General features: G+C 42.3%; 2 protein-coding genes across 2 annotated transcripts; both read right to left on the minus strand.

Annotated features, from left to right (window-relative positions):
* Positions 1 to 1243: 1243 nt before the first annotated feature.
* Positions 1244 to 5840, minus strand: CH25H (cholesterol 25-hydroxylase). Its single transcript, XM_038141543.1, has 2 exons — positions 5565 to 5840; positions 1244 to 3155 (listed from the first exon to the last, which is right to left on the minus strand). Exon 2 carries the CDS (start codon positions 2995 to 2997, stop codon positions 2083 to 2085), a length of 915 nt encoding a protein of 304 aa, XP_037997471.1. The 5' UTR covers positions 2998 to 3155; positions 5565 to 5840; the 3' UTR covers positions 1244 to 2082.
* Positions 5841 to 8486: 2646 nt separating this feature from the next.
* LIPA (lipase A, lysosomal acid type) lies at positions 8487 to 20452 on the minus strand. The gene is made up of 9 exons (XM_038141571.1): positions 20206 to 20452; positions 18609 to 18729; positions 15403 to 15601; positions 14999 to 15108; positions 14242 to 14378; positions 12643 to 12789; positions 12256 to 12327; positions 11120 to 11191; positions 8487 to 10361 (listed from the first exon to the last, which is right to left on the minus strand). Exons 1-9 carry the CDS (start codon positions 20308 to 20310, stop codon positions 10122 to 10124), a joined length of 1203 nt encoding a protein of 400 aa, XP_037997499.1. The 5' UTR covers positions 20311 to 20452; the 3' UTR covers positions 8487 to 10121.
* Positions 20453 to 23709: the final 3257 nt, after the last annotated feature.

The following is a 23709-nucleotide window of genomic DNA, read 5'->3' on the forward strand; positions in this document are numbered from 1 at the left end:
TGGGACATCTCAAAATGGCTAAACAGCTCAAAGAAATCAGAAAATGTTTTTTTCCTCCTGCATTCAGCAGAAAAGTAAGAATACTTCCCTCTTTTTCTAGAACACACCGAAACACCTAAGACTACAACCATCAGAAAGACTGGGGATTCTTCCTCACAGCTTAATAGATGAATGACAGATTCCAGTACTATTGTAGGCCTCAAGTTTTGCTCTCAGTATGCATCATGTTCTTAACAAGGAAGAGAAGGGTTGCTCTTCTGTGATATCCAGAGAGCAGAGAGAGTATTTGAGCACTAAGATTGCAGCATTTTGTCTTGTTTATGAAGAGGTTTATGAACATTATTTCCTGTTATCAAAAGGACACAGTGTCTCAAAGTGCTGCTCCCTTTATAAATTCACATTGCTGGAAATACTAAGGGCTCTCTTTTCTACTGGACAAACAGCCAGTAGCTCACACAACCCTCTAGACGTAACATAAGGACAAAGACATTTTTGGATGATGATGTTTAAGTGTTCTTTCCACACTTTCTACATTATTTGTGCTTTCTCTGTTTCCATCATCGTCCTGGGAAGTTTATTAGTAATACAGGACAGGATGATAACAAGCATTAAAATGTTCTGTAGGAGACATTAGACACCCGTGTGGATCTCTGCTGAATGAGACATCAAAGACTTGCTTATCTCTTCATGCCTAATTTTTTCAGTGTGACTTCTGTGAGATACATTTTGATCTTCTGTATGTAATGGTTCTAGCAATGCATAGCCATTTTGTTCTGTTTTAGGATCCTGAAAGGTTTGTTTCTATTCCCTGAAATCTGCTTGAAAGAGCTATCTGCTTTGTAGAAATTCTGTTTATATTCCTTGACAGGATTTTGCATGCAAATAACAAGTGATATGATTCTGAAGGGCCAATGCTCCCATTTAAAGGGCTCCTTAGTAAAAATTATTCAAGAGTCACAGAAATATAATAATAACATTTCACAGACTTTTTAAACCCCATTCTTTAATATTATGTTTCTACAAAATTGAAAACTATTTTAAAATAACATATGACTCTGGAGTAAAAGTAAACTACTCACTTTTGAATAATATTACAAAACTCTGCAACTCTGAAATTAAAATGGATGTCAGTCCCTTTTTTCCAGTTAACGAGGGAAAAGACAAGAGGAAATGGCCTCAAGTTGTGGCAGGGCAGGTTTAGATTGGATATTAAGAAAAAGTTCTTCACTGGAGGTTGTCAAGCACAGGATAAGGCTGCCCAGGGAAGTGGCTGACTCACCATCCCTGGAGGTATTTAAAAGACGTGTAAATGTGGCACTCAGGGACAGGGTTTAGTGGTGGACTTGGCAGTGTTAGGGTAATGGTTGGACTCTATCTTAGAGGTCTTTTCCAACCTAAACAATTATATGATTCTGTAATTCAAATAAATGACACCTGTGCACAAGGAACCATACCTGTTCCTAATATGAACAGAGGAATTAATAAAATGAAACATAACATGATTTTAAAAGAATGAGCAACATGATTTTAAAAGAATGAGCATATTTATTCTCTATTAAAAAGGGACAGTAGATCAAGGTAAAAATATAAATATCAAAATCATTTAACAGTTAGCCAACCACCCTGACTTGGCAGCAATATTTTGCAAAATCATTGCATAACAATTTTTTCTGGCAGATTAAACTCCACAAAATCCATGATGCATACCTTTTCTGTTTACATCATAAATCATCCTACAAGAGTAAGATAATGTTCTGGCGTATGTATAAAACATCATACAGTAACACGATACATGCTTTATGAAAGCTGGAAAGAAGGAAAGGAGAGAGAATGTCTCTTAATGCTTCCCTTAAACCTTAGACTAAAATTTAAGCAACAGATATTCACTTTTCCATTTGCAGTCCCTTAACACAGGCAGTTCCAAGTACACACACAAATACACAAATATATTAAGAGGATTTGTTATAAATAACTATTGCTTTTGTAGGCAGCTTCAAATATACAATCTTCTGTATCTCTTTAAAAAAATAATGTCCCAGTTTAGTCTATAAAAAATAAGAGTTCATCCACAGGTAAATATTCTTAATTGGAATGTGACTCTGTGAATGTCCCGAAAAGTTTGTCCCAGTGTGTGAAGTAAGGAGCATAGTTTGATTTGAATTTCAGATGGTGGAGATCGTGATGTGGTGCTCCTCCATACAATCCAAAAGGCACAAGTCGGTGAGTTGACCATGGGAGGTCATATCCAGAATGGTCCTCCACTGACAAACCAATGTTTACAAGGAAGAAGATCATTTCTGTCAAAGGATGGCATCCCAGGAGCAGTGGGTTTATAGCAGCAAAAAATCCCAGTGAAAGCAACTCCCATGTGCTGGAATACTGTGTAGTAAGGGCGAATGTCGACATGTGCTTGTGATGCACCTTGTGGAAGGTCTTGTAGAGCCAAGGCACCTTGTGATGAAGCAAATGCCACAGGAAGTACTCAAAATCAAATAGCAGCAGACAAACTGTTACTTGCAGCAGGACTTCAGGCAGCTCTGGAGCTATCACTGGTAGATTCATGGGTCTCCAGTACCAGTGTAGGAATGTCACCGGGAAGATCAAAACAACATGGTGATATACACTTTGAATAATGCAAGGCACCATCATTCCAAGACTTGGATAGTTCTGTGGCTGGATTTTGTATCTTCTCAAGTCTGGTAGTTTAATGCTTAAAAAGTCCAGTGCAATATACGGAAGACAGAAAGCCATGTATGCTGCAAAAGAAAACAGCACTGGAAAAAACGGTGACTTGATCAACGGCTCCTTTGCAGTGACAAAGTCCCACAGAGGCTGCAGGCACAGCCTGTCCTGCTGCCCCTCCATCGGAGAGCTGAGCAGCACTCGGTGTGGCAGGCTGCAGTTCATGCTGCTGGCAGTCTGAGGCAGCTGGAAATCCTGCACGCTTTTATGCAGCCTGCTCAAGCAGTGACTCCACCCCCAGAAATTCTTAGACATATGTGCCTCGTTAAAGGGGAAGGTGCCTTTCCTGTCATACAGAATGCGATGCAACGCGTTACAATCCCAGAACAGAATTAGCTGGCCAAGGTTATCAGCAGAGCTCTACCAGAGACTTGCACAGTAGGAAAAACAAGCAGAAGTGCAGAACTCTAATGCTGGAATTGAGAGAAAGAGGTTGGAACATCTTCTATTCTGCTTACTGCAGACACTTCAAAAGTTGCTGTTTCTTATTAATTTTGAATTGTGCCATCCTTTGTTATCCTTTTGTCTTTATAGGCAATAAAAATTACCATTGATTTTTTATTTTATGTGACTGCTACCTAAACTCTAAGTCTGACCTGGGGATATCTTGTGGGTAATGGTTGTGTGCAAACACACATTTCCTTAATGATCCCTTGGTTATAAAATAGCCTTAGGTAAAACCTTAAGGAGACCTACAATACACTTCTAGTCTGGATGTGGTGGCTGTGACTTATCTCCACCTAACATGACATTTGAAGTCATGTTCTCCTTTACATACCTGTATCTACTTGACATGGAAAAATTCACCTGACATGACTAGATGCAAAATTGAGCCAACCACTTCTGAAGAACATTAAGACATCCCAGTTGCAGAGAAGAATACAGGGTAAAATCTCATTATGCTTCCAGGCAGATGCTTAGCTACCAGTATTTTCACATTACTACAATATTCACTCCGTATCTCCAGCTCTGTTAGCAAGTTGATACGAAAATCCCCCTTTACCGACGTATCAAACTAACATATGCACTTAAAAGATCCTCCGTTAGTCCTATGTCCTTTAAAGGATCTTCCTCTGACCACAGGCAAGCACACCACAGGCAGAAGCCAGCAGGCTTGACTCCAACATTACTAATTTGCTAAAAGCTTTTAGAGGTAAATGATGGAAGTTTTGATTTAATCACTAAGACATCACTTCTTTTGTGCTTTTAGAAAAAGAAAAACAAAGCTTTGAACATTTAGGGAAACGAAGCTTGCCATTAGCTTCCTATGAACTCACCTCTTTTGTCAGTAAAGCATTTATTCTAATATTGGAAATGAGGTCAACTTCCTAGATGACTTGATTAGCTCGTTCAGATGATTTTACTTCTTTGCTAATCAGAAAATAAATCTGATGGGGCAAATGTGAGACTGTATTTCCTTGCTCCTGAATAATTAAGAATGATTAATTAGCAGTGACCTTTTCTGAACATGCATGTATTTGTAACACCTAAGTTTGCTTTCAGTTTCAACTGTTTTCTTTTCAATAGATTCTGTTCCCTCCTTAGGCTTCAAGAATTTTACTTAAGCAGCAACATTATCTGTGCTGTTACTCCGGCAATCAGTAGGTCCTTGTTGGAGACCTGTTCCACATATATTTTGGAATTCAGATTCCTTGCTATTATGAGACTGTTTTGTTGAATTAATTTATTTAAACCATTAACTGTTGTGAATTAAAACTTGGTGCAAGACACTAATCTAACAGGTGAGGATCTATATGCAAGAGCTTTGTTTCAATCTTCTGACTGCATTTTATCCTAACCTCTATTTCACAATAAGGCATTTATAACACGATCACCAGCTGGGTCCAAGAATATTACCGTGATTTCTGTTGATTTATACAGTCACAATCAGAAATTAAGTCTCCCAGATGGGATAAGTGATCCTCTCTTTTAGCAGAATTATGCAGGGAATAAATTTATTTTATAAGGTATTCCAAATCGCACTAAAGGGAGAATGACATAAATCGCTCAGCTGCCTTAAAGACACTCCTCTGACTAATCCCTACAGATACGTGAAGTCTCAATAAGGTTTAGAGCCATTGCTGCCCACAAGCTGTATTTTAAAGAATAGGCATTTTGCCTGCAGATTAGGTCATAGAAAAATATTCTTAAGTCCCTTAAGGAAAAATAACGGAATTCTGCAGCGCTATTTCTAGGATATCCTGCAACACAAAGCCCAAGCCAGGCGCAAGCGAGCAGCTTACCTGGGAGGCTGGCGCCGCCCCGAGCCCGCTCGCAGCCGGCCCGGCGCCGCGGGCAGGGCTCCGCCGGCGGCACCGCTTCCCCGCCCGGAGCCCGCCGCGGACAGGCAATCCGAACGCATCGGAGAGGACAGACCCTCAGCCTCCAGAGCCCGAGTCCGAGCCGTCTGGCTCAGCCAGCAAATAGCAGTTATCACGTATCTCCGCTCTGCTAATTTCAGTTTCCTTGTCAGCACAAGGTACGACACCAAAAAAAACAAAGTGCACACAAACCTTTCTGCACCTTACTCAGCGACACAACCCCAGCTTTTTTCGCTCAACTTACAACGCTGCCAAACTTTCCCACGTGTTGCAAGAATCTCTCAAAAACTCACTCCTGCTACAGAGTCTAGGTTGAAGGGCACATAGTTTGGAATGAGGCCCCACAAAGGGTCTTAAATAGATTCCACATGAGCACAAGATGCAAGCACCTACCCCCCGGCTGCACTGTTAGGTACGAGCTACAACGTAAACAGCACAGTACTACAGTGGGGAGCAGGAAAATGAGGGAAAGTTAGCGGGAGAAAACTGGAATCAACATACTGAAACTAATGCAGCATTAGAGGGAAAAATACTTTTTCCATCCTCCTCTTCTCCCCCTCCGTATGGCAGTATTATTGTTGTACCAGAGAGAAGGCAACATCCCAGAACACGCTGAGCCCCCTACCGGGGAAAGCGTGCTGGGGAAGAGGGCTGGAGGCTTGCTCAGAACCAGCACCAGCAGCAGCGGCAGTGCCTGCTCTCGTCTTCAAGGAAGCTGTTACCACGCTGCCACAACGCGGTGCTCACGCCCGGACTCACCTGCCCGCCGAGCCCGTGCGGGGCTGTCCCGCCCGCGGCCCCGCCCGCGGCCCCGCCCGCGGCCCCGCCCGCGGCCCCGCCCGCGGCCCCGCCCGCGGCCCCGCCCGCGGCCCCGCCCGCGGCCCCGCCCGCGGCCCCGCCCGCGGCCCCGCCCGCGGCCCCGCCCGCGGCCCCGCCCGCGGCCCCGCCCGCGGCCCCGCCCGCGGCCCCGCCCGCAGCCCCGCCCGCGGCCCCGCCCGCAGCCCCGCCCGGTGCGGCCGAGCAGCCGCAGCCCCGCCCGCAGCCCCGCCCGATGCCGCCCGGTCCGGCCCAGCAGCCGCAGCCCCGCCCGGAGCCCCGCCCGGAGCCCCGCCCGCAGCCCCGCCCGATGCCGCCCGGTCCGGCCCAGCAGCCGCGGCCCCGCGCGGTCTCCCCACGATCGGCAGCGCCGCCCGGCGCCCACCCGCGGCCCCGCCGCCGGCTGGAGGATAACGGCGCCGGGAAACGCTCCTCGGCTCAAAGCTCCAGGGATAACCAACTGCACACTGCTGTGCAGCTGCAGGGAAAGTTGGTAGGCACGGGTCTGTCACAGCCATTATAGGTGTGATGGGTTTGGAGGGAAGGAGGGCGCTTGGACTCCATCTCAGAGGTCTTTTCCGACCCTAAATGATTCTATAAATCTAACCTACAGTCCCCTTCTGTTTAGTTAATCTGCATATTAAAATGCAGGATCTGGATAAAAATAAGCGAGATAAACCTCTCCTCCTCGCATCCGTGGTAAGCCGCTTGAACCCTGAGCCCACAGGGATGCTGAGAATTTCAGGATGAAGAACACACATTCCTCTTCAGTTTTGATAAAAAACTTTAGCCTAAACACAAAATAATTTTCATAACAGAACCAACACATTTTCCTTATCAATTTTTTAATCTCCACCTCCCCAACCAAGCTTCACTGAAAACCTCTCCAGCCAGTATCAAGCATAATCAAAGGCCACTTTACTTCGTTTCCAACAATGGCTGATGATGGAAAACTACCAGTGAAGTAAATTTCTAATTCTCAAGCTTTACCTTGACAGCATCAGTTTTCAAAATAATAACCATTAGGAAAATATCCTAACATCCTTTCATTCAGAATTCATAACTCAGGACTGAGAAATTGATTTGTCTTCTCAGCAGCTTACAGACACAATTTCTGGAAGAGTTGAATGCAATGCAAATGCTTCCACTCAGAAAATAGGAATCAGGCAATCCTGTTAGAGGTGTGGCTAGTGTCCATCCGAACATCATAGTTTTTTATTTCATTGATGATTTCAATTATTTTGGTCATATAAAATTTTATGAAAATAGGCTGACAGGAAGAAAGGCAAGCTCCTCATGGGCAGTGCTGCAGCATGAGTTTGTATTTTATAACACAATAGAGGGAGAAGACTGCAACAAAATCCTTGTCAAGTTCCAAGCACAACATGAGGACAAAACCTCGTCTTTCTGTCTGTGTTATCCCTGATAGGCCTGATTGCTGTGCATCTCTCAAAGCCCTGGACCATGCATTCTCTTCAGCTGCACACAGGTCTGGGAGTCTGAGAGCCATCAGCTGAACAGGGACTACTTTCTTCTGCCTTTCTAACAGTCACTAAGTGCTGAGACCAAGCAGCAGAAAGTGTCCCATGCCCTCTGTTAAGCCAGGGCACTTTTATACTGTCCAAAGCTGATGTTCAGCCAACCTTCAACAGCACATACATACCTACATACCTGTAACACAGACGTCCATAGAACAGGCACTCAGTATTTAAGATCTGCTTAGAAAAACGTACTATTCATCACTGAACTCTTAATTCCTCACAGGCGATTCTAAATAGAACAGGCTTCTCACTCATCTCCTCTATGTTTGGGGTATCTTATTTTGCACAATTCTTTCCACTGACACCTCTCCAAGTTTCTGTCACACAGGGCCTGCAACTTCAGTGAGTCAGGGAGAACTAAAGCAGCTCACCATTTCCATAACTATCCTTACTCCAGTGAAGCAGAGAAGCTCTATAATGGCTTTTGTGTAAAGCTTCCAGTATTCTGGCTTTATTTCCAGGCACACAAGGTGTTCATCAGCTGACAAAGGTGGCCACACATAGGATTTAATACAGTCTACTGTCTCGACTGCACAACCACAGTATTCAGAATGTGCAGAAAGATATAGCCTGAGCACATTTATTATTGAAGGTGACAAAGGTTAAAAGTTGGTTCATGTGTGGCAAAAATTAGCACCCTGCCTTACTATGTGATTAAATGCCACTTATGAGATTACCAGACAGTCTGTTAAGCAATCCAATTACCCAAGGTTTAAGCATATGATACAAGAAGCTTTCCACCACGTCAGTGGTTTAAAAGAAGCCTCACCTGAAGGCTTAGAAAATGACTCCGTCTTGTGAGTAAGTATTTACAATTATTACCTTACTTAAAAGTCTCAGATAAGTCTACCTAAATAAGAATATCTTTTAAGCTTGAGAAAAGCTGCTTTCAGGGAAAAAGTATAATAGAAGCTTAGCTATTTTACTTTTTTTACTGTATTCTTTTTTTCTGTACTTGTTCTATGGATTAATAGTTGGAAAAAACAGACTTGGCTTGACTGAATTCTGTCCCAAAGATTCCCATGCATTCGTGAAACAGGAAGTGAAACAGCACACCACTCCAAACTCCAAGCAGGTCTCATGTTTATTGAAATAGCTCAAGCTTAATAAACATGATGCACATGGCTCTTGCCATACCACATACCCTCACAACTGTTAAATTAGCCACCCTGGATTCCTACAGAAGCTTCCCTTCAGCACAGCAAAGTAAAGCACATCTGGCTGTGCTTTACAAAAGCCCAAAGTCTCATCAATCAATGAACCACTTCATCCCTAAACAACACCTGAGAATTCCCTGAGTCTGAATTAGGAATTAAAAAAAATACCCAAAGAAACAAGTCCTAATTTACAATCTGTGTCTATTTCTGCAATTTTTTTTATTTTTATTTTTTTTACAAAATAAGTTTACCTCAATTTAAAATGCATTATTTCCTATGACATGTAGAAAGGCTCTTTATCCTGTTGGGATTACTGAACAAATCTGAGTTGAATCCAACTATGGCACAGAAATTATCATCTGGACTCAGGCAACTGACTCTGGAGATTGTTCATTTGGCACAGAACTTTGATGCACCTCAGAGAAACCAAAGTCCTCTGCACAGTCAATGGAAAGAGCCCAAGAGTCAGCCTCCTGAGGCAGATGTGAATCCTCTTGCCCATTAAATGGGTCTTAGCCCCAGTTTGAAGCAGACAAACCGAGCTGCTGTAATACTGTCAGGCTTCTCCAGGCTGTTATTTAGTTCCTGAACACAATGGTGGGGAGCACCCTCTAAGTGGTTAAGAAGTAAACAGATCTTCAATGCAGCAGATGATTAAGGGGAAAAGTCCACAGAAATTAAGTCACTCAAGCTGTAGAATTAATGCTTTGGCTCTTCTCTCACCAGCAGCAGACTGGGGGAGCTTGTTTTCTAGTTAGTGGTCAGTGCAAAACACAAGCATGTTACATCACTCTCCTTGAAAGCCACAACCTATTGACAAAGTTAACTGAAAGTGGTTTTGTTTGAACATTACTCTTGTTCCAGGAATCTGCCAGGGCGAATTGTGACCTCTATCCACAGCTGGTATGTGAAACACTGAAGGCTTCAGGGACACCATCAAAGCAAGAAAATGCAGCAATGAATCAGTCCCAAAATTGGAGATTTTAACTGACAGTGATTTCTCTGGCTTCACTGCAGTTCTTCAGGGCAATATTGAAAAGGGAAGTAATCTGATTTTATGTGATTGGCTAAAATAATACCACAGCAAAAAGTCACTAAGTGCTTTGTAAAGTGCCTGCACCAAATAGGTCACTGCAGTACAAGAAGTACTTCTCAAAGGTAGTTAGAAATGGCCACATACTGAGAAATGGCTGTGTTTTACGCACAGTGAAACACTTGTTATAAGTGTCAAGCACCTGAGGTGCTGAATGGACTAACTTGTCTAATTTGTCTTTCAGACAGGTGACTAAATTTATGTGCACATGACATACTCTTTTTGTGCTGGATCCTACTGCTGTGTTTTGAGTACCATGCCACTGTGTGCAAAATAAGCAAAATACTGTGAAGAGAGAGAAATAATACTGAGAAAAAACAACCAAATATTAATCCAATTTAGTAGTCATTGCTGGCATTTTAAAAATGCATCGTCCTAAGCAATGTAGCATTACTGCCAGAAAAGTGTATTTTCCAAAAACTGACAAATTCCTGGTGAACTAACACCCATGTCAGTCTACGGATAACTTCCTAATCATGTTAATTATTTCATTATACATGCGGTAAGGTGCATCAAGGCCCCAGATGAAATCCAAATGTTCCCACTCTGGAATGTTTTTATGGTAAACCAAATTGGTGATCTGAGTGAGCAGCATAGCAACATCCTTTGGGTCTGCCAGCCAGTCCTGTCCACCAGTCCACACTGCAGTTGGTACAGTCATCTCTTTTATTTTGTAGAAAGGGGGAGTAGACTGAGGAGAGGGAAAGTGAAAACAAAGCATTAGAAAAAAAATCTTCAGTAGGATCTTACACAGCCAATGTAACATACTAGCAACTGCAAGAATGTGTCAATACTCATTTTTACTCTTGGACAGCTAGAGATGAGTCCTGGCTCAACCAAAAATTAACTGCAAGAGCCCTGCAATATTATATGTGCAGCAGTAAAGATGAGTTTTGAGGAGTTTACAAAGACATCAGGCTAGTAGGACCTCAGAGAATGTGAAAATGCATCCCATTCAAGGTATTTCAACTCTAATCTAGGGCCAGAAATGACTGCTACTCTGAAAGTATGATACTGCAGTATTTTGCAGTCTCTAAGAGACAAGGGACAAAATATTTTTGGCATTGTACACAGCAATTTAGAAACAAAAATGCACGGAGACTAAACAGACTAAATATAAACAATACACATGAACTGACAGCCTGTGCCTTATGATAAGAAGTGCAGGGGGATCTCATGATCTAGACTGGCAGGACTTACCCTCAAGAAAGTGTGAGCCACCACAGCTTCATATCCAAATGTGAACCCTACATTGACTTAGGACTACCTCTGAGCTCTACAGTCCCAGCTGGTTTCTATTGTTGTTGTTTTGGAAAAAGCAGATCTCCAGTCTGGTTACTGGATAACACCAACAGCTCTTTAGTGTGCAGCATAAATACAGCACCTAGAGAAGTGCCCAAGGACTATTTTCTGTGACACTCTAGAATTATAGATGTAAAAGATGTCTACCTGGTTATAGTGAGCCATATTTGCAGCTTTGCTTCCCCAGTCATAAGCTTTGAGTTCCCCAGTCCTCACAGCCTGGAAATAAAAAATACACATACAAAGAACTGCAACACTACTACCAGAAGAGCTAAAAAGTGTAGTCATCTGGAGAACAGGCAACCTACACAAGAAACAGTAGAATGCCAAATACTAACAAGGACAAGTGTCACTGCTTTACCCAGTGTCACAGGAATGGAAAACATTAACATTCAATACCATTAGACTTTGTCCCTTAAGATTTCACACTCTCTCATAGCAATGGTAGAAAAGATTAAGGAAAACATGTATGTATCCAAATGTATCCAAAGCCAGGATGTGGCAGGTCCATGTTTACTTCTGAAATATTTACCTTGATATCTAAATTTGTATGAATAAGGTAGGGAGCTTTCTTAGCAAGCCTATTCTGCATAATTTACCATCTACTATTTTTTCAGAAACAAGTTTATATAACAGGGATATGGAAAAAAATAATCTTCACACATTTCTTTCAGAGCCAACCCTTCAACAGCTGTGTACAGTAGAACACATTGCCTCTGATGAGGTGACCAAATCCAGCTACGAGATCACAAGTAGCACTGACCACTGATTCCATGGGAAATGTCTCACTTGTCAGCCTGCTGACGGAGCTTCAGGCACAACAGCATCACAGGCATGAAACTGTGCACTGAGACAAACATCAAAATATACTAACAAAATATAAAATGAAGCCAAACAGAACAGAACAGAAAACCTGCTGCTTTTCAGTGGCTAAAAATACAACCTGTAATCAAAACAGGGTTTGTTAAAAGGGAAACAAATACTCCTTACAGCATCTCTCTAAAGTTAGTTATTCTGCAGTACTTTGCAGTACTTTTTGTTGGTTGAGGTACTTCCAGTTAGAATATTTTCAAAGAAATACAGAAGAGCAGTGAACCACCATAAATCCTTATCATGGAAGCAGCTGCAGTGAACAGCTGCCATTCTAACTTTTGGTAGTTCCAAATTTCACTTGGGCTAGGCTGCACATATATTTTGACATTTTATTTCACTTAAATATCAGACACATCAATATTCTACAAACAAACCAGAGTCACGGGCACTTTAGATTCTGGAAACCCTACCTGGCTCCAGTGGATCATGTTTTGTACAGATGTTCCCGCAGGGCAGTGTGTTGAATACACATCCACTCGGCTCTGCAACAAGATCATTAACATGGTTTATTCCTCCTCACAGGGCATCACTTCTACCCATTGTTGCTTCCTGAACAACAAACAAACTATTCCATTCCACTTAAAACTGTTATAAACAAAAGTTAACTGGAGCCATACATACATACAGATGAGGTAAGAAGTAAAACATTTGGGGGATTAACTGCATTGAACAACAGAACTCTCAAGCTGAATTTGAAACCTAATAATGGTATCTCTGAAGTATTTTTTATATATTCAGTCAAAATTGTGTTAGAGATCCCAATAACTTATCTATTAAAGAAAGTCACTAGAACACACCATATTCAAGTTTCTCTCATTAAAACCACAGAGAAGAAAGAATAGGTTGCCACAAAGGTCATCGAGTATTCTGTGGGTGCAAACATGGGTAGCAAGCCACTTCAGCAAGAAATTCTGAGGCAGGAATTGTTTCTTTCCAAACATGTCCTACAAAAAGCAAACACATAAGACAAACATGTAATTGCACAGAATGACCTATTATCAGTTTTTATACTACAACACTATTGAGGTAATTATTTGCATTTGCACTGGTGACAGGTGTGTCACATGAAAATCATTGATCTCCTTATCAGTGTTGTCATGGTTAGTGCTTCTGCTACAAATGGTGCAGTACGTTAACCCCACAAAGAGTACATGGGAACTTCTTGGAACATGGAAAATGGAACATGGGAAAATCTTGCAAGAATTTCAAACCTAACCTCAAATTCAAATAAATTTTTAATTCAATAATTTACAGTTATATTGTACAGCTTTTTGTCATCAGATTGTTTAAGGGTAAAGTATGTTAAGCTCTGCCTACTAATTTTAAATGGCTTTGTACTTGCAACTTCCTCTCTTCAAACCATAAGACAAAAACAAATTGCATGAGATGTGGTGACCTCTTCCTCTTGATGGGTATTTTTAAAATGTTCAAGGATTTTAAAATGTCCCAATGAAAACTTCCTTAAAAGTGACACAGTTCTTTAAAGAGATGACTGACCCACGGGTTTGTCACTGTCAGGTTCTCCCTGCACTCCAGTTTTTTGCAAGTCACAGTGAGAATCAAGTTCCTGAGCACAACATGAACATCTGCACAAGGCACTGATCAGCTGCTAGTCTCATTAGACAAAGTCCATTATGCAAGGAACAGGAGATCACAATGATTAGTGTTGCTTTTATGTTAACTGCCTTTAGAGCAACGAACTAATACTACAGACAGACTTTAAATCAGTACAAGCTAGATCAGAAGGGGGTTTATGTTACAGAACAAACAGCTCTGTGTGGGAATCTCCATGGGTGGTGGAAAGAAAAGTGATGGTTAAAAATGACACACAGCAGGGTGTTCACAATGTCTGACTTCAGGCACTTACTGCAGCCTGCTCATTCCTCTTGATGTTAATGGGGAAGAGGTGAACTCCTCCAGAGGATGATTCACAGCATCTAAATAAAGCTGTTACTCTTAATCACCCTCTGAAGGATCCTCTTCCAATACTAAATGGCTGATTGTGAAACAAATCTGTTAAAGTTCATGGGCAATTCATGAACTGTATTCTATATGAAGATATTGTACAACTCTTCTAAAACATAGTGACTAGTTAATCATATGATTTTCCTAGCTTAAATTCTAGAAACATGTAAATGTAATAACGATTTTATTCCACCTATTAAACTGTAATTTTAAAATTCAACTTTAAACTGATGCAAATTGTCTCACTAGACAGTAATAAAGCTACAGAAGACACTGCTGACGTCAATAGCATCATTATGGTAAAACTGACCCAGAACCCTTATCATATGTTACTCTCTAATCCACAGCTATTAGCATTCTTTCCTATGCTATTTTCAGATAGAAAGGGGCGTACCTCATTTGGCTTGAAACATTTACACTCAAATACAAACCTTGAGCAGCATGTCAGGAAACAATCCCAATTTTACCAGAGGGCTAGTGGCAAACTTGACAGTAGCTACTGGTGCCAAGGCAAAGAACATTTTGATTTTCTTAGCCAGCTGTGGCAAAGTTGAAAAAGCAACAAAAGCTGTAAATAATATAAGAACAATTAACAAACCTCAGTGACACAAGTTAGATAAGAATATTACCTGGTAGAATTTCTATAGAAAATCTATGAGAAAGTGTGCAAAAGTATTTTTAGATTAATAGTTTAACTATATTACAGTATCTAGGATTAGGTTAAATAACATAAATTAACCTAGTTACTACAAAGCCCGAATTAAACACAGTAATTCAGAGGACTTGCTTTCTTCCAGAAAGCAATTTAATGCTTACTAACCCTTCTTTTACAAGAAGGTCTAAAGCTCATGAGCCAGGCCTTACATGAAGCAAAATATTCTGGAAATTGGAATCTTTATTCTCCGTGTCTGATGAGTCTAATTTTACTATGAATAATTCATTGTATTTTTTTTTAATAGAAGCTGTGCTGCCAGCTAGCTGTGACTTCGATCAGTCCAACAGCTTTCCACTTTTAAATAAACACTGAAAGATCCTTCTTTTCATTTTCATGCTAATATTCCAAAAAGCCACTAAAAGCCAAAAGCAGTAGTTTTCAAGTGCCCTAGTTTTTAATCACTAAAACACATATGTGGAACTTGATACCATTTCAAACACAATATATTCTAATAAATGCATCTCTCCACATACCCATTGTGGTGCCCTGTGAATGGCCAATGTAAAATACTTGTTCCTGGCCAGTTTTCTTCAAAACAAAGTCCACTGAGGCTGGAATGTCATATTTAGCCATTTCATCAAAGCTACAAAGCAAAGACAGAAAGTCAGTTGTGTAAGAAATAGTGAGGAACAGCTGCACAGAGCTTTCCTGCAAAGATCTGTTGTGTGGACTTAAAGAAAAGCTTCTTTTGGATTAAACAGAACTCTGATGATCGAGTTTTCGATTTTCTACTGACCACCTAGGAGTTTCAGCACACCAAACTGATCTCAAAACTCCCCTTTACTGTCCCTCATCTGGTTACATGTGTGACACCACATGTAACCAGAAAAAATATCCTGCCAGTTTACAATGGGACTCAGTAGCAAAACAAGGATACCTGAAAACCCAGAATTCTTCCTGCTTCACCGTGAAGTGTGTGTGTTTCCTGGACCAGGTGTTCCCTCTGCTGTTTCCCAGCCACACATCATAGCCAGCATCTGCCAGCATAAAGCCAAGGCTGTTGTAATCCAAGTTTGTGATCCAGTTGCTGGCATCTGCAAGCAAACCATGCTGCAGAAACACAGCAGGCCTTGGACCTGAAAAAGAAAGTGGTTTTGATAGATTCTTGTTCATTAGGCATTGCCTACGCAAGAATAATTCAAGTGAGCTATTGAAAGCCTGTTTTAGATTTGCACTTGAGCATTTCATCTACTTGACTTAATCTACTAAGAACAGCAATTTGTATAATGGTCATAGTGCCATGAAATCACATGCTTTTTCACAAAAAGCTACTTTTTATCATTAAGAGCTTTAAACTAGCAACTCCTTAGTTTCAAAACTTGAAGTTTAAAACAGACAAGTGTGCCATAAATAAACATGAGAAAAGCAGGAGCTACAAGAAAAATACAACTAGCCCTTACAACTGTTTCAAGATCACAGACTCAGAAAAGTGGCCCAAACACAGTGGGAGTTTTAATACTTACAAACTTTGCCCTGCCCCCACATGCGGGGAAGGCATTCCCACATATGTGCTACTGAGGTCTTTGTTTTCCAGTCAAAGCAGTGCCAAACTACTGTGCTGAGCTGTGGAAATCTCTGCAACTGGTACTGGTATTATCTCTGTGCAACACCCTTCCATCACTAAAGCTCTGGCAGAACCTGAAGAGCAGTTCAATAGCCAACAAAGGAATCTGTGTTTCAGAGGACTTTCTCTCCTTAATTCAACGAGTTATAAGAACCACAGTTAAGACACAGGTAGAATTTAAGAAGACTCTCTTAACTTCCCCATCCTGAAAAGGGAATGGCACCTCTATGTGAAATACAGATTTAAAAATTGAAAGTTCCTGCTTCTACACAAAGAAAATCAATTAACATCTTATCCCTCAGGAGAAAAAAGGCCTTCAAAAACTACAAAGACCTATCTCTGGTTCATACAGTAGCACAGGTGTTTTGGCTTTTACTTCTGCTCTAAAAACTGAAAACAGGTAACATGACAACCAGCTCAATGCCAGAGATTACTCAGTTATTTACCTCCTCCAGTGACACATCACTTTGCCATGATACAGACTCACACAGTACTTCCTCCATTGATAATTTAGACTTGGATCTTTCAGCAGAAACAGATAAACCATAACTTCCAGTCACCTATATCATCCATCACAGGTCATGTCCATAAATGTTTGCTGCAAGTTTCGTATTCCAAATTAACAATACTCCCCTTTTCTGGAAATCTTTATACTTGTGGCAAGGAACCTTTTGAGTGCCTGCTTTTCCCACTTTGTTAAAAAACCCACATGGCATACTGTCCAGGCAAGCAGAGCAAGTGTCCAGCAGTGCCCAGCTGGCACTGGTGACAGTACAGTTCAACATAACTGTTTGCTCTGCTGCACTAATACTTTACTGTGTTATAAACAGGACTGTCAAGCCTCACATTGAATTTGTTTTTAGTAATGTTCCACTTCCCATTGGCACCTTCTTCCCTTTTACTAAACTCAGATCAACCAACTTCTGAATTTTTGAAAAACAGGCTCTCTCAAGCTGCTATTGCTTGTTTCGTAACATTGGAAGGGGAAAACTGTTTAACTGCCTTAATGCTTTAATTCTGTTCTCATATTAACCTCCAATATCTGCCAGTTCCTTTTTCACTTTACCAAGCAGTCACCAGATCTCCTCCACGTGAACTGCACAATCATATGACAAACTGACTTGGATAATAATAATGACTTTTTATCACCTAGGATCCTAAAAACTTCAGAGGGGAAATAAAAAAGGTGGGTCCTTAAACTACCCTCTCTGCACACAACATTTTGTCCTCTTCACTACAGACCCAAGAAGATGAAGACAGATTTACTTCCACACCCTTATCACCCATGTTATGCAGTTGTTTTAGGGGTTTTTACTAGTAAAACAAAAACTCCTTGATGTTTTGCTTTTAGGTTCTCTGTACATTTTCCCTTTTTTTTTTCCCTGAAGAATGGTGGGCTTTGTTCCAAAACATCATGTGATACATAATTCCAAGGAATTCTATTCACATTATGAAGGTATTGCAAAAGAAAAATACGGCATAGATATGCTAAGTCAGCAGTAACACATCATTGGTATCTTTCCTCAGAAAGATACCAAGTCTATAAAAACTTAAGATCAACATGAACTTTGAAATCTTCATTCTCCCAGAAGCTCATTCTTCCACAAATGTGGTCAGTAATCCTTGTTTTCTCAAATTGAAGCACTCTGCAAAACATGAACTTGGGGTCGAGGGTGTGGCAAGGGGTATGTGGAGAATTCCCAGAAGTCAGGAAACTTCTGTTTACTTATGTCATCAATGAAGGATTCAACAAAATCAGCAGGTACAAAGGCAGCCTTTTTCCTGTGGGCATCTCTGAAATTAAATACAAAGACACCTGCCAGTTTTGATGGGGCTCATCCATGCACTGATCTTTACACATTCCTTGTGAAAGACAACAGACAGTGCAAACATCCTAACTCCTAAAAACCAAGAGATAAGCTCAGGAAGGCTGTTGCTTGGCCTTTGACAGGGGAGAGGGTTTTTCCACAGGTCTCGTTCACACCCAAGGCTATAGGACAATCATAAATTTCTTTTGGGAGCTTCATGTTTTTTACCTGTAAGCCTAGGATTTTTTCAGTCCAAAGTATTCTGAGGCAATCCTTAGAACGTGTAACTTCTATGCAAATGGCTGCTGTTATATGAATGGCTGTAGGAGCTTTCGTAAGGCATAGTGGCAAGACTGAGAACAAATTCAGCCACTGCACAGACATTGTTAATTCCACACACAGTGTGTGAGGATAGCAAGTCAAAAGGTATGTGTCTCTCTTCTTCACATCTGTCTCATTTTTAAAGCATTCTATCATTCAGTCCTCACAAAAGCCTTTGCCCATATTGCTTCCTCGTAATTTTGAGCTTACCACTATTACCACCATTCTCTCTGTCCCCTGCCTCCTCACCTGTACAACCCCTGCATCTCCTCCATGGTCTTAAACCACAGTAGTCCTTAATCTTCTTCTGAATTGTTACAGGAACAAAAGTTTTATAATGCAAAGATAGCATTTTCATGTTTTCTTTTCCCAAACAGACATAAATCTTACCTTCACTTCCTTCACGGCCTTTTCTTCCATAAGGTATTCTGTTAATGGATAGAATATATCCATCTTCTGTTGTCACTTCATATTCCTCACTAGGGTACCCTCTGAAGGTAATAATTTCACTCTGAGGAGAGAAAAGAAACCATCTTAGAACCAGACTGCCAGGCTCCTCAGTCCACTGACATAGGCTACCCTGGGTTTCTTCTAAAGACTGGAATGTGTAATTAAAGGGTCTGGTAGTAATATGCCATCTGCCGATCAGGCAGATTTTCTTAATGAGACATCTCAGTACAGACTCAGGACTAGCCAGACTGAATCCTAGGAACCAGCCCGACTGAATCCTAGGAACCTGCAAGGATTCCCTAGACTGTCCCAGCCACATGGTGCTTACAGAGAGAAAGAAGATGTAGTGTTGAAAAGGAGATTATGGTAACAGGGCAAAACACCAAGAGCCAGATTTGTCAGACAAAAATTGAAACTGTCTGCTCTCAAGAAAACAAGTAACATAAAAGTGAAGACAGAAGAGAGTCACTGGCACCACTGCAGCAAATGGAAGGAGAGAAGGATGAGCCACTTCTTACCTTTCTCCTCAAAACTTATGCCCACTGCAGAGCTTTTAAGTGACTTTGGTGTCAAAGCAAATAGGAAAATAATAATAAAAATCCTCACACCTGTTAAATGCTATGGTTTCATTATTAGGTTTCATTTCTCGTCTCTTATGTCTTGGGCTTTATGTTATTTTATTTTGATGCAGCTCCACTAGGGCAGTGAACTTGCTATGTCATTGGTTTTATGACACAAACCATGCCTTGAGAAAATCTAAGAAATGCAAGACACGATCAGAGTTCTTCTCTTAGACTGTTGGGCAAGGAAGAGGAGAAGAATTAAGCATGCTGTTTCTTTTAAATATGTCTTTAATTATTCACAGTGACATTAACATTCCAAAATTATTTTAAGGCTAAGTGTTATTTCAATGCGATTAGTCTTAGACTAAATTATTATTTTCAGACCTTTAAATTGTATTTACATGATCCAAGCACTTCTAGTCTTATGCACCTTAAGCATTTCTATCTTGAAGCATCTTCTCACACATGTGAAACACTGGCACAGTTCAGATAGGGCAGAGGAAAAAGCAACTTATCGGCTACCAACAGGAAATATTTGAGGAGTTAGCTACTGTAGCAGAAGGAGAACAAAGTTAAGAGAGTATATCCCAAATGGGGAGAAAAGCAGTCGTGGGTGAGAAACCAGGAGCAGGGTGCTCGGAACTTCACCGTGCTCCACGAACATCCGCTTTTACAGCGGTTCCGAAAGACAGTCGCAAAGAGCCGCTAGCAAAAACCCACGGGTCTGCGTCAGAAAAAATGTGAGAGAAAGAACAAATATAGGCAACAGCGGACCAAGAAGAGCTAGAAGGAGGAGTAGAGAAAGAGGACGTGTAATCCTTGGGTGCGAGCGGCTGCAGCGGCGGGCTGGCCGCTGGCAGGTGGCTGAATGGGCCGGGGCTCTCCCCGCGCTGCCCAGCTCGCCCAGCCTCCCCTGCCCGGCCGCAGCCCCCAGACAAGGCTCGGGCTCTCCTCGCCGCGGCCGCGCCACTCACGATGTTCATGTTCGTTTCGGGGTCCACATTCCTCCTCCCTGCGGCGAACGCGCCCGAGCCGCCGATGCTCTGCAGCAGGAACGCAGCGAGCACCAGGCCCCGCATCCTCGTCCTACGAGAAGGAGCCGGCACACGGCGGCCAAGCAGAATGCGGCGCCACAAGGGCTGCGAGGGGGCCCGCTCGAGGATTTTGTGGCACCCCTCGGCGGCAGGGGCGGGAGCAGCGGCCGGGCCGGGCCGGGCCGGGCGTGCCCCGCGGTCGCAGCGCGCAGGGAGCGGCGGGGGCGGCGCTGCCGGGCCGGGCCGGGCTCAGCCCACACGGCGCGGCCCTATCGGCGGTGCCGCCGCGGCGCGGCCTTGGCCGCCCGGCCCGGCGTGATTCAGCGTTTCCCGAGCAATACTGTGTGAATCCTCCCGCCCCCCGGGCTCCGCTTCCAGAAGCCTTGCAGCCTCCAGAACGGCGCCCGTGAATTTGCTTCCGTGCCCGCCTCGTCTTCTGCATCTGTTCCGCCTCCGGAGCCCGCACGGCACCGCCCTGCCGGGGTCTGCGTTGTGCTCCGCAGCGGGCTCCCTGCAGAAAGCGGCAGCGGCAGCAGCGAGGAGGGCGGCGGTGTCGCCCCGGCCGGCCGGCGCTGCCCGTGGCCGCAGCGAGCATCCCCGGCGGGCACCCGGGGCCGGGCACCCGCGCCTCGGCACCGCCCGTCCTTCCAAGGGCCCGACAGCAGCCGCTGCTTACACACAAACATCGCCATCCGTCATCTCGCAGCGTTGTCTAAACACATCCAACCTTCTACAATGAGCTTCCATGCGTGCAGGGTTACCACGACGGCTTCCTGCAAACCTGTGTCATCTTCATGCTCTGCGGCAATTGATTTGCAAGGCACTGCATTGCACAGCTGTAATTTCCCAGAGAAGCGTGTCTGTGGTCAGGGGATGTGTGACCGGGCTTGCGAAAACTTGGACCAAATTCAATCCTTTAAAATAAATATTCTGTTACTCTGCCCATTACTGTGGAGCAATATCCATAGAATAACACAGAAAGCTGATACTAAATACACAGTGATACAGCAAGAGGGTGTCCAGAACAGAAACATTTCTGTTTATTTAGAAAGCATTAGGATTTTAACTGAAAAATCACAGAAGTTTTCATAGCATCCCCGTGTTTTGATATGTGGATATGTCATTAGATACAGAGATACTATACGATCCTTTGCATTCCTGGCTGTCATTTCTTAAAACTGTTTGATTTTGAAGAACTTGGGTGGGAGAATTATAGAATTATTGCTCAGTGATTCACTTACTCTTCCCTGCTAAGGGAAAACCCAAATTATACCACAATTGCTGCTGTCAAACATAGTAATTATAAGCTAACCTAGGCTAAATAGGAACCAGTATAAAATAGGATATGTAAAGGGACCCTATAATTTACTATGGTATAGTTAATTTACATTATGTTAAAAAAAGGAAAACTGCATTTCAGGCAATTGTTTGGCTGACCTAATGCTTCCGGGGGAATTCTTTGTCAGTATGTATCCATTTCAGCTCGAATGAAATATCCAGATATGAATTTTCTCTCATAAAACATGTAGATATGTTTGAAGACATTTCTTATTCTTCTGTATGTACCATCAAAGACTTTTTATTAAATATGAATGCATTTGTTGTTCCCAGCCCATTTCCGGACATGTTTTCCAATGAGCTTCTGCATTTGCTGCTATGCAGTGCAGCTTTTCCTGAGAGCAGTCAGCCCAGCTACAGCTTGCTCTGAAGTGAAAGCAGCAGAGCTGTAGAAAGATTTCTGAATTTTCCTGTGCAGTGCCCAGCAAGTTACAGAGATGGCTGCAGAAAAGCTTTGCATAACTGTTCTCTTACTTATTCTAATTTAAGCACTGTCCTGCATGTACTTTATTTAATAGGCATTTGTGTCAAACCATGGCATACAGATGCAACTAAATTAGTAAGACATAAGGAAAGTAGGGCAAACTTCTACATTTCAGAAGGAAGATGCCTGCATTTTCCCACATGTACCAAGCAGTGTACCAAGGAAAACAGATGCCTGGAACAGAAGCAAAGACAAGAAACCCATAGATACTTAGTAGCATAGTAAATAATTTGTCTCCACATTTGGTTTTGGCATTGCAGTAACCTTTCAAACACTTTTTTTTTCCTGTAACTCCCTACAACCTTTATTTTCCATAAAATACGTGGATTTGTGTAGATACCCTTACCTTTTTCCTTCTCAATCCACTGCATCTTTTTATCACCTAACAAATATCTGGTTGCTAGAATCTTGAATGCTACTCAGAGTAGTAGCTGTACTAACCTTTATCTTGAGCTCTGAAACATCAGCTCCAACAGACCCTCCACAGACACACACAAACACACAAGCACACCAACAGACAATTAAATGAAACACAAGGGTTGGGGGGGGGGGCGGGTGTGGAGGGGTGTATGTGTTACTAAGGCTCTCCAAATTTTTGTAGAAATCAGAAGTTCTAATATGTAAGACTGGTTTGTTGGGTTGTTTCTTTTTTTTAAAGGAGGGGAAGAGTGGAAGAGGGAAAGGAGATAAAAGAAAGCAAGAAGAAAATTAGAGAAAAGAACAGTTACCAGGAACTGACATCTCTGCTGTCATGCTCAGGGTTGTGGTTTCTTCTTCCTCTCACCAGATCTAGTTTGAGTAATTTTTACAAGTTAGATAACACACTTTAACGCCTTTCTTTTTCTTCCTTGGTCTGCAGCTTCAGGTTACATCTGAATTTATTATATATTGTGCCATTTATTTATGTTATGATCTATTTCTTGGTTCTCTTTGCTACTCCCAAAGTCAAATTTACAGAGCCAGGTCTGCAATTTTAATTTTTTTAAACTAAGCATCAGTGAGTTGTTTGTTCATAGCTGCTCCGGTCCCCAGGCCACTCCCATCTCTGTTGGCATGTGTAGCCTGCAGCAGCATTGCTCTTTACAGCATCAGGCTGCAAGCTTTGCAACGGTTTGCATGGCCTGGGGAGCAAGGCTTGCCAGGTCTGCTCAGTTTGACCTTGTCCTGACCTGTCTTCAGCTTTGTTTTGCTTGGCACACCTGTGACAGCAGTTTCTCAAACTGACACCTCTATCTAATGTGATTTGTGAAAGGAGAGTCGTGGGTTTATGTAGAGAGCAGCAACAAACATTTCCTGTAGCTGGGATACGTAGTGCTCTTAGACAATGGCATAGTGCAGAAAAACACAGACCTGGTATGTCACCACGACATTTTTATGAAAATCCTTTTGTCAGGATTTTCTTCTCCTGAGAAGCTGAGGGCCTCAGGAACAAATGTAAACAAATTACTGTCTGCTAGTGAGGAATGCAACAGGTGCATCCTTGACTGGTCAATGTTAGATGTTTCTACTTAATAACCAATCAAGGAGGCAGCTGGGTCAGACTCTCCGGGAGTCACAAGCCTTTGTTATACATTCCTTTCTATTTCTGTCCAGCCTTCTGATGAATCTTTCTCTCTGTTCTT

Source organism: Motacilla alba, chromosome 6 (genome assembly GCF_015832195.1).
Source record: "Motacilla alba alba isolate MOTALB_02 chromosome 6, Motacilla_alba_V1.0_pri, whole genome shotgun sequence".
In the NCBI taxonomy this organism is placed as follows: domain Eukaryota; kingdom Metazoa; phylum Chordata; class Aves; order Passeriformes; family Motacillidae; genus Motacilla; species Motacilla alba.

Coding starts and splice junctions, on each gene's coding strand:
- CH25H (XM_038141543.1), bottom strand. CDS start 2,997: ATGTCTAAGAATTTCTGGGGGTGGAGTCACTGCTTGAGCAGGCTGCAT.
- LIPA (XM_038141571.1), bottom strand. CDS start 20,310: ATGCGGGGCCTGGTGCTCGCTGCGTTCCTGCTGCAGAGCATCGGCGGC. Junction 15,602..18,608: donor AGGCCGTGAAGGAAGTGAAG/GTAAGATTTATG, acceptor TTTCTTTTTCAG/GTCCAAGGCCTGCTGTGTTT. Junction 15,109..15,402: donor GAAGAATTCTGGGTTTTCAG/GTATCCTTGTTT, acceptor TTTGCTTTGTAG/CTTTGATGAAATGGCTAAAT.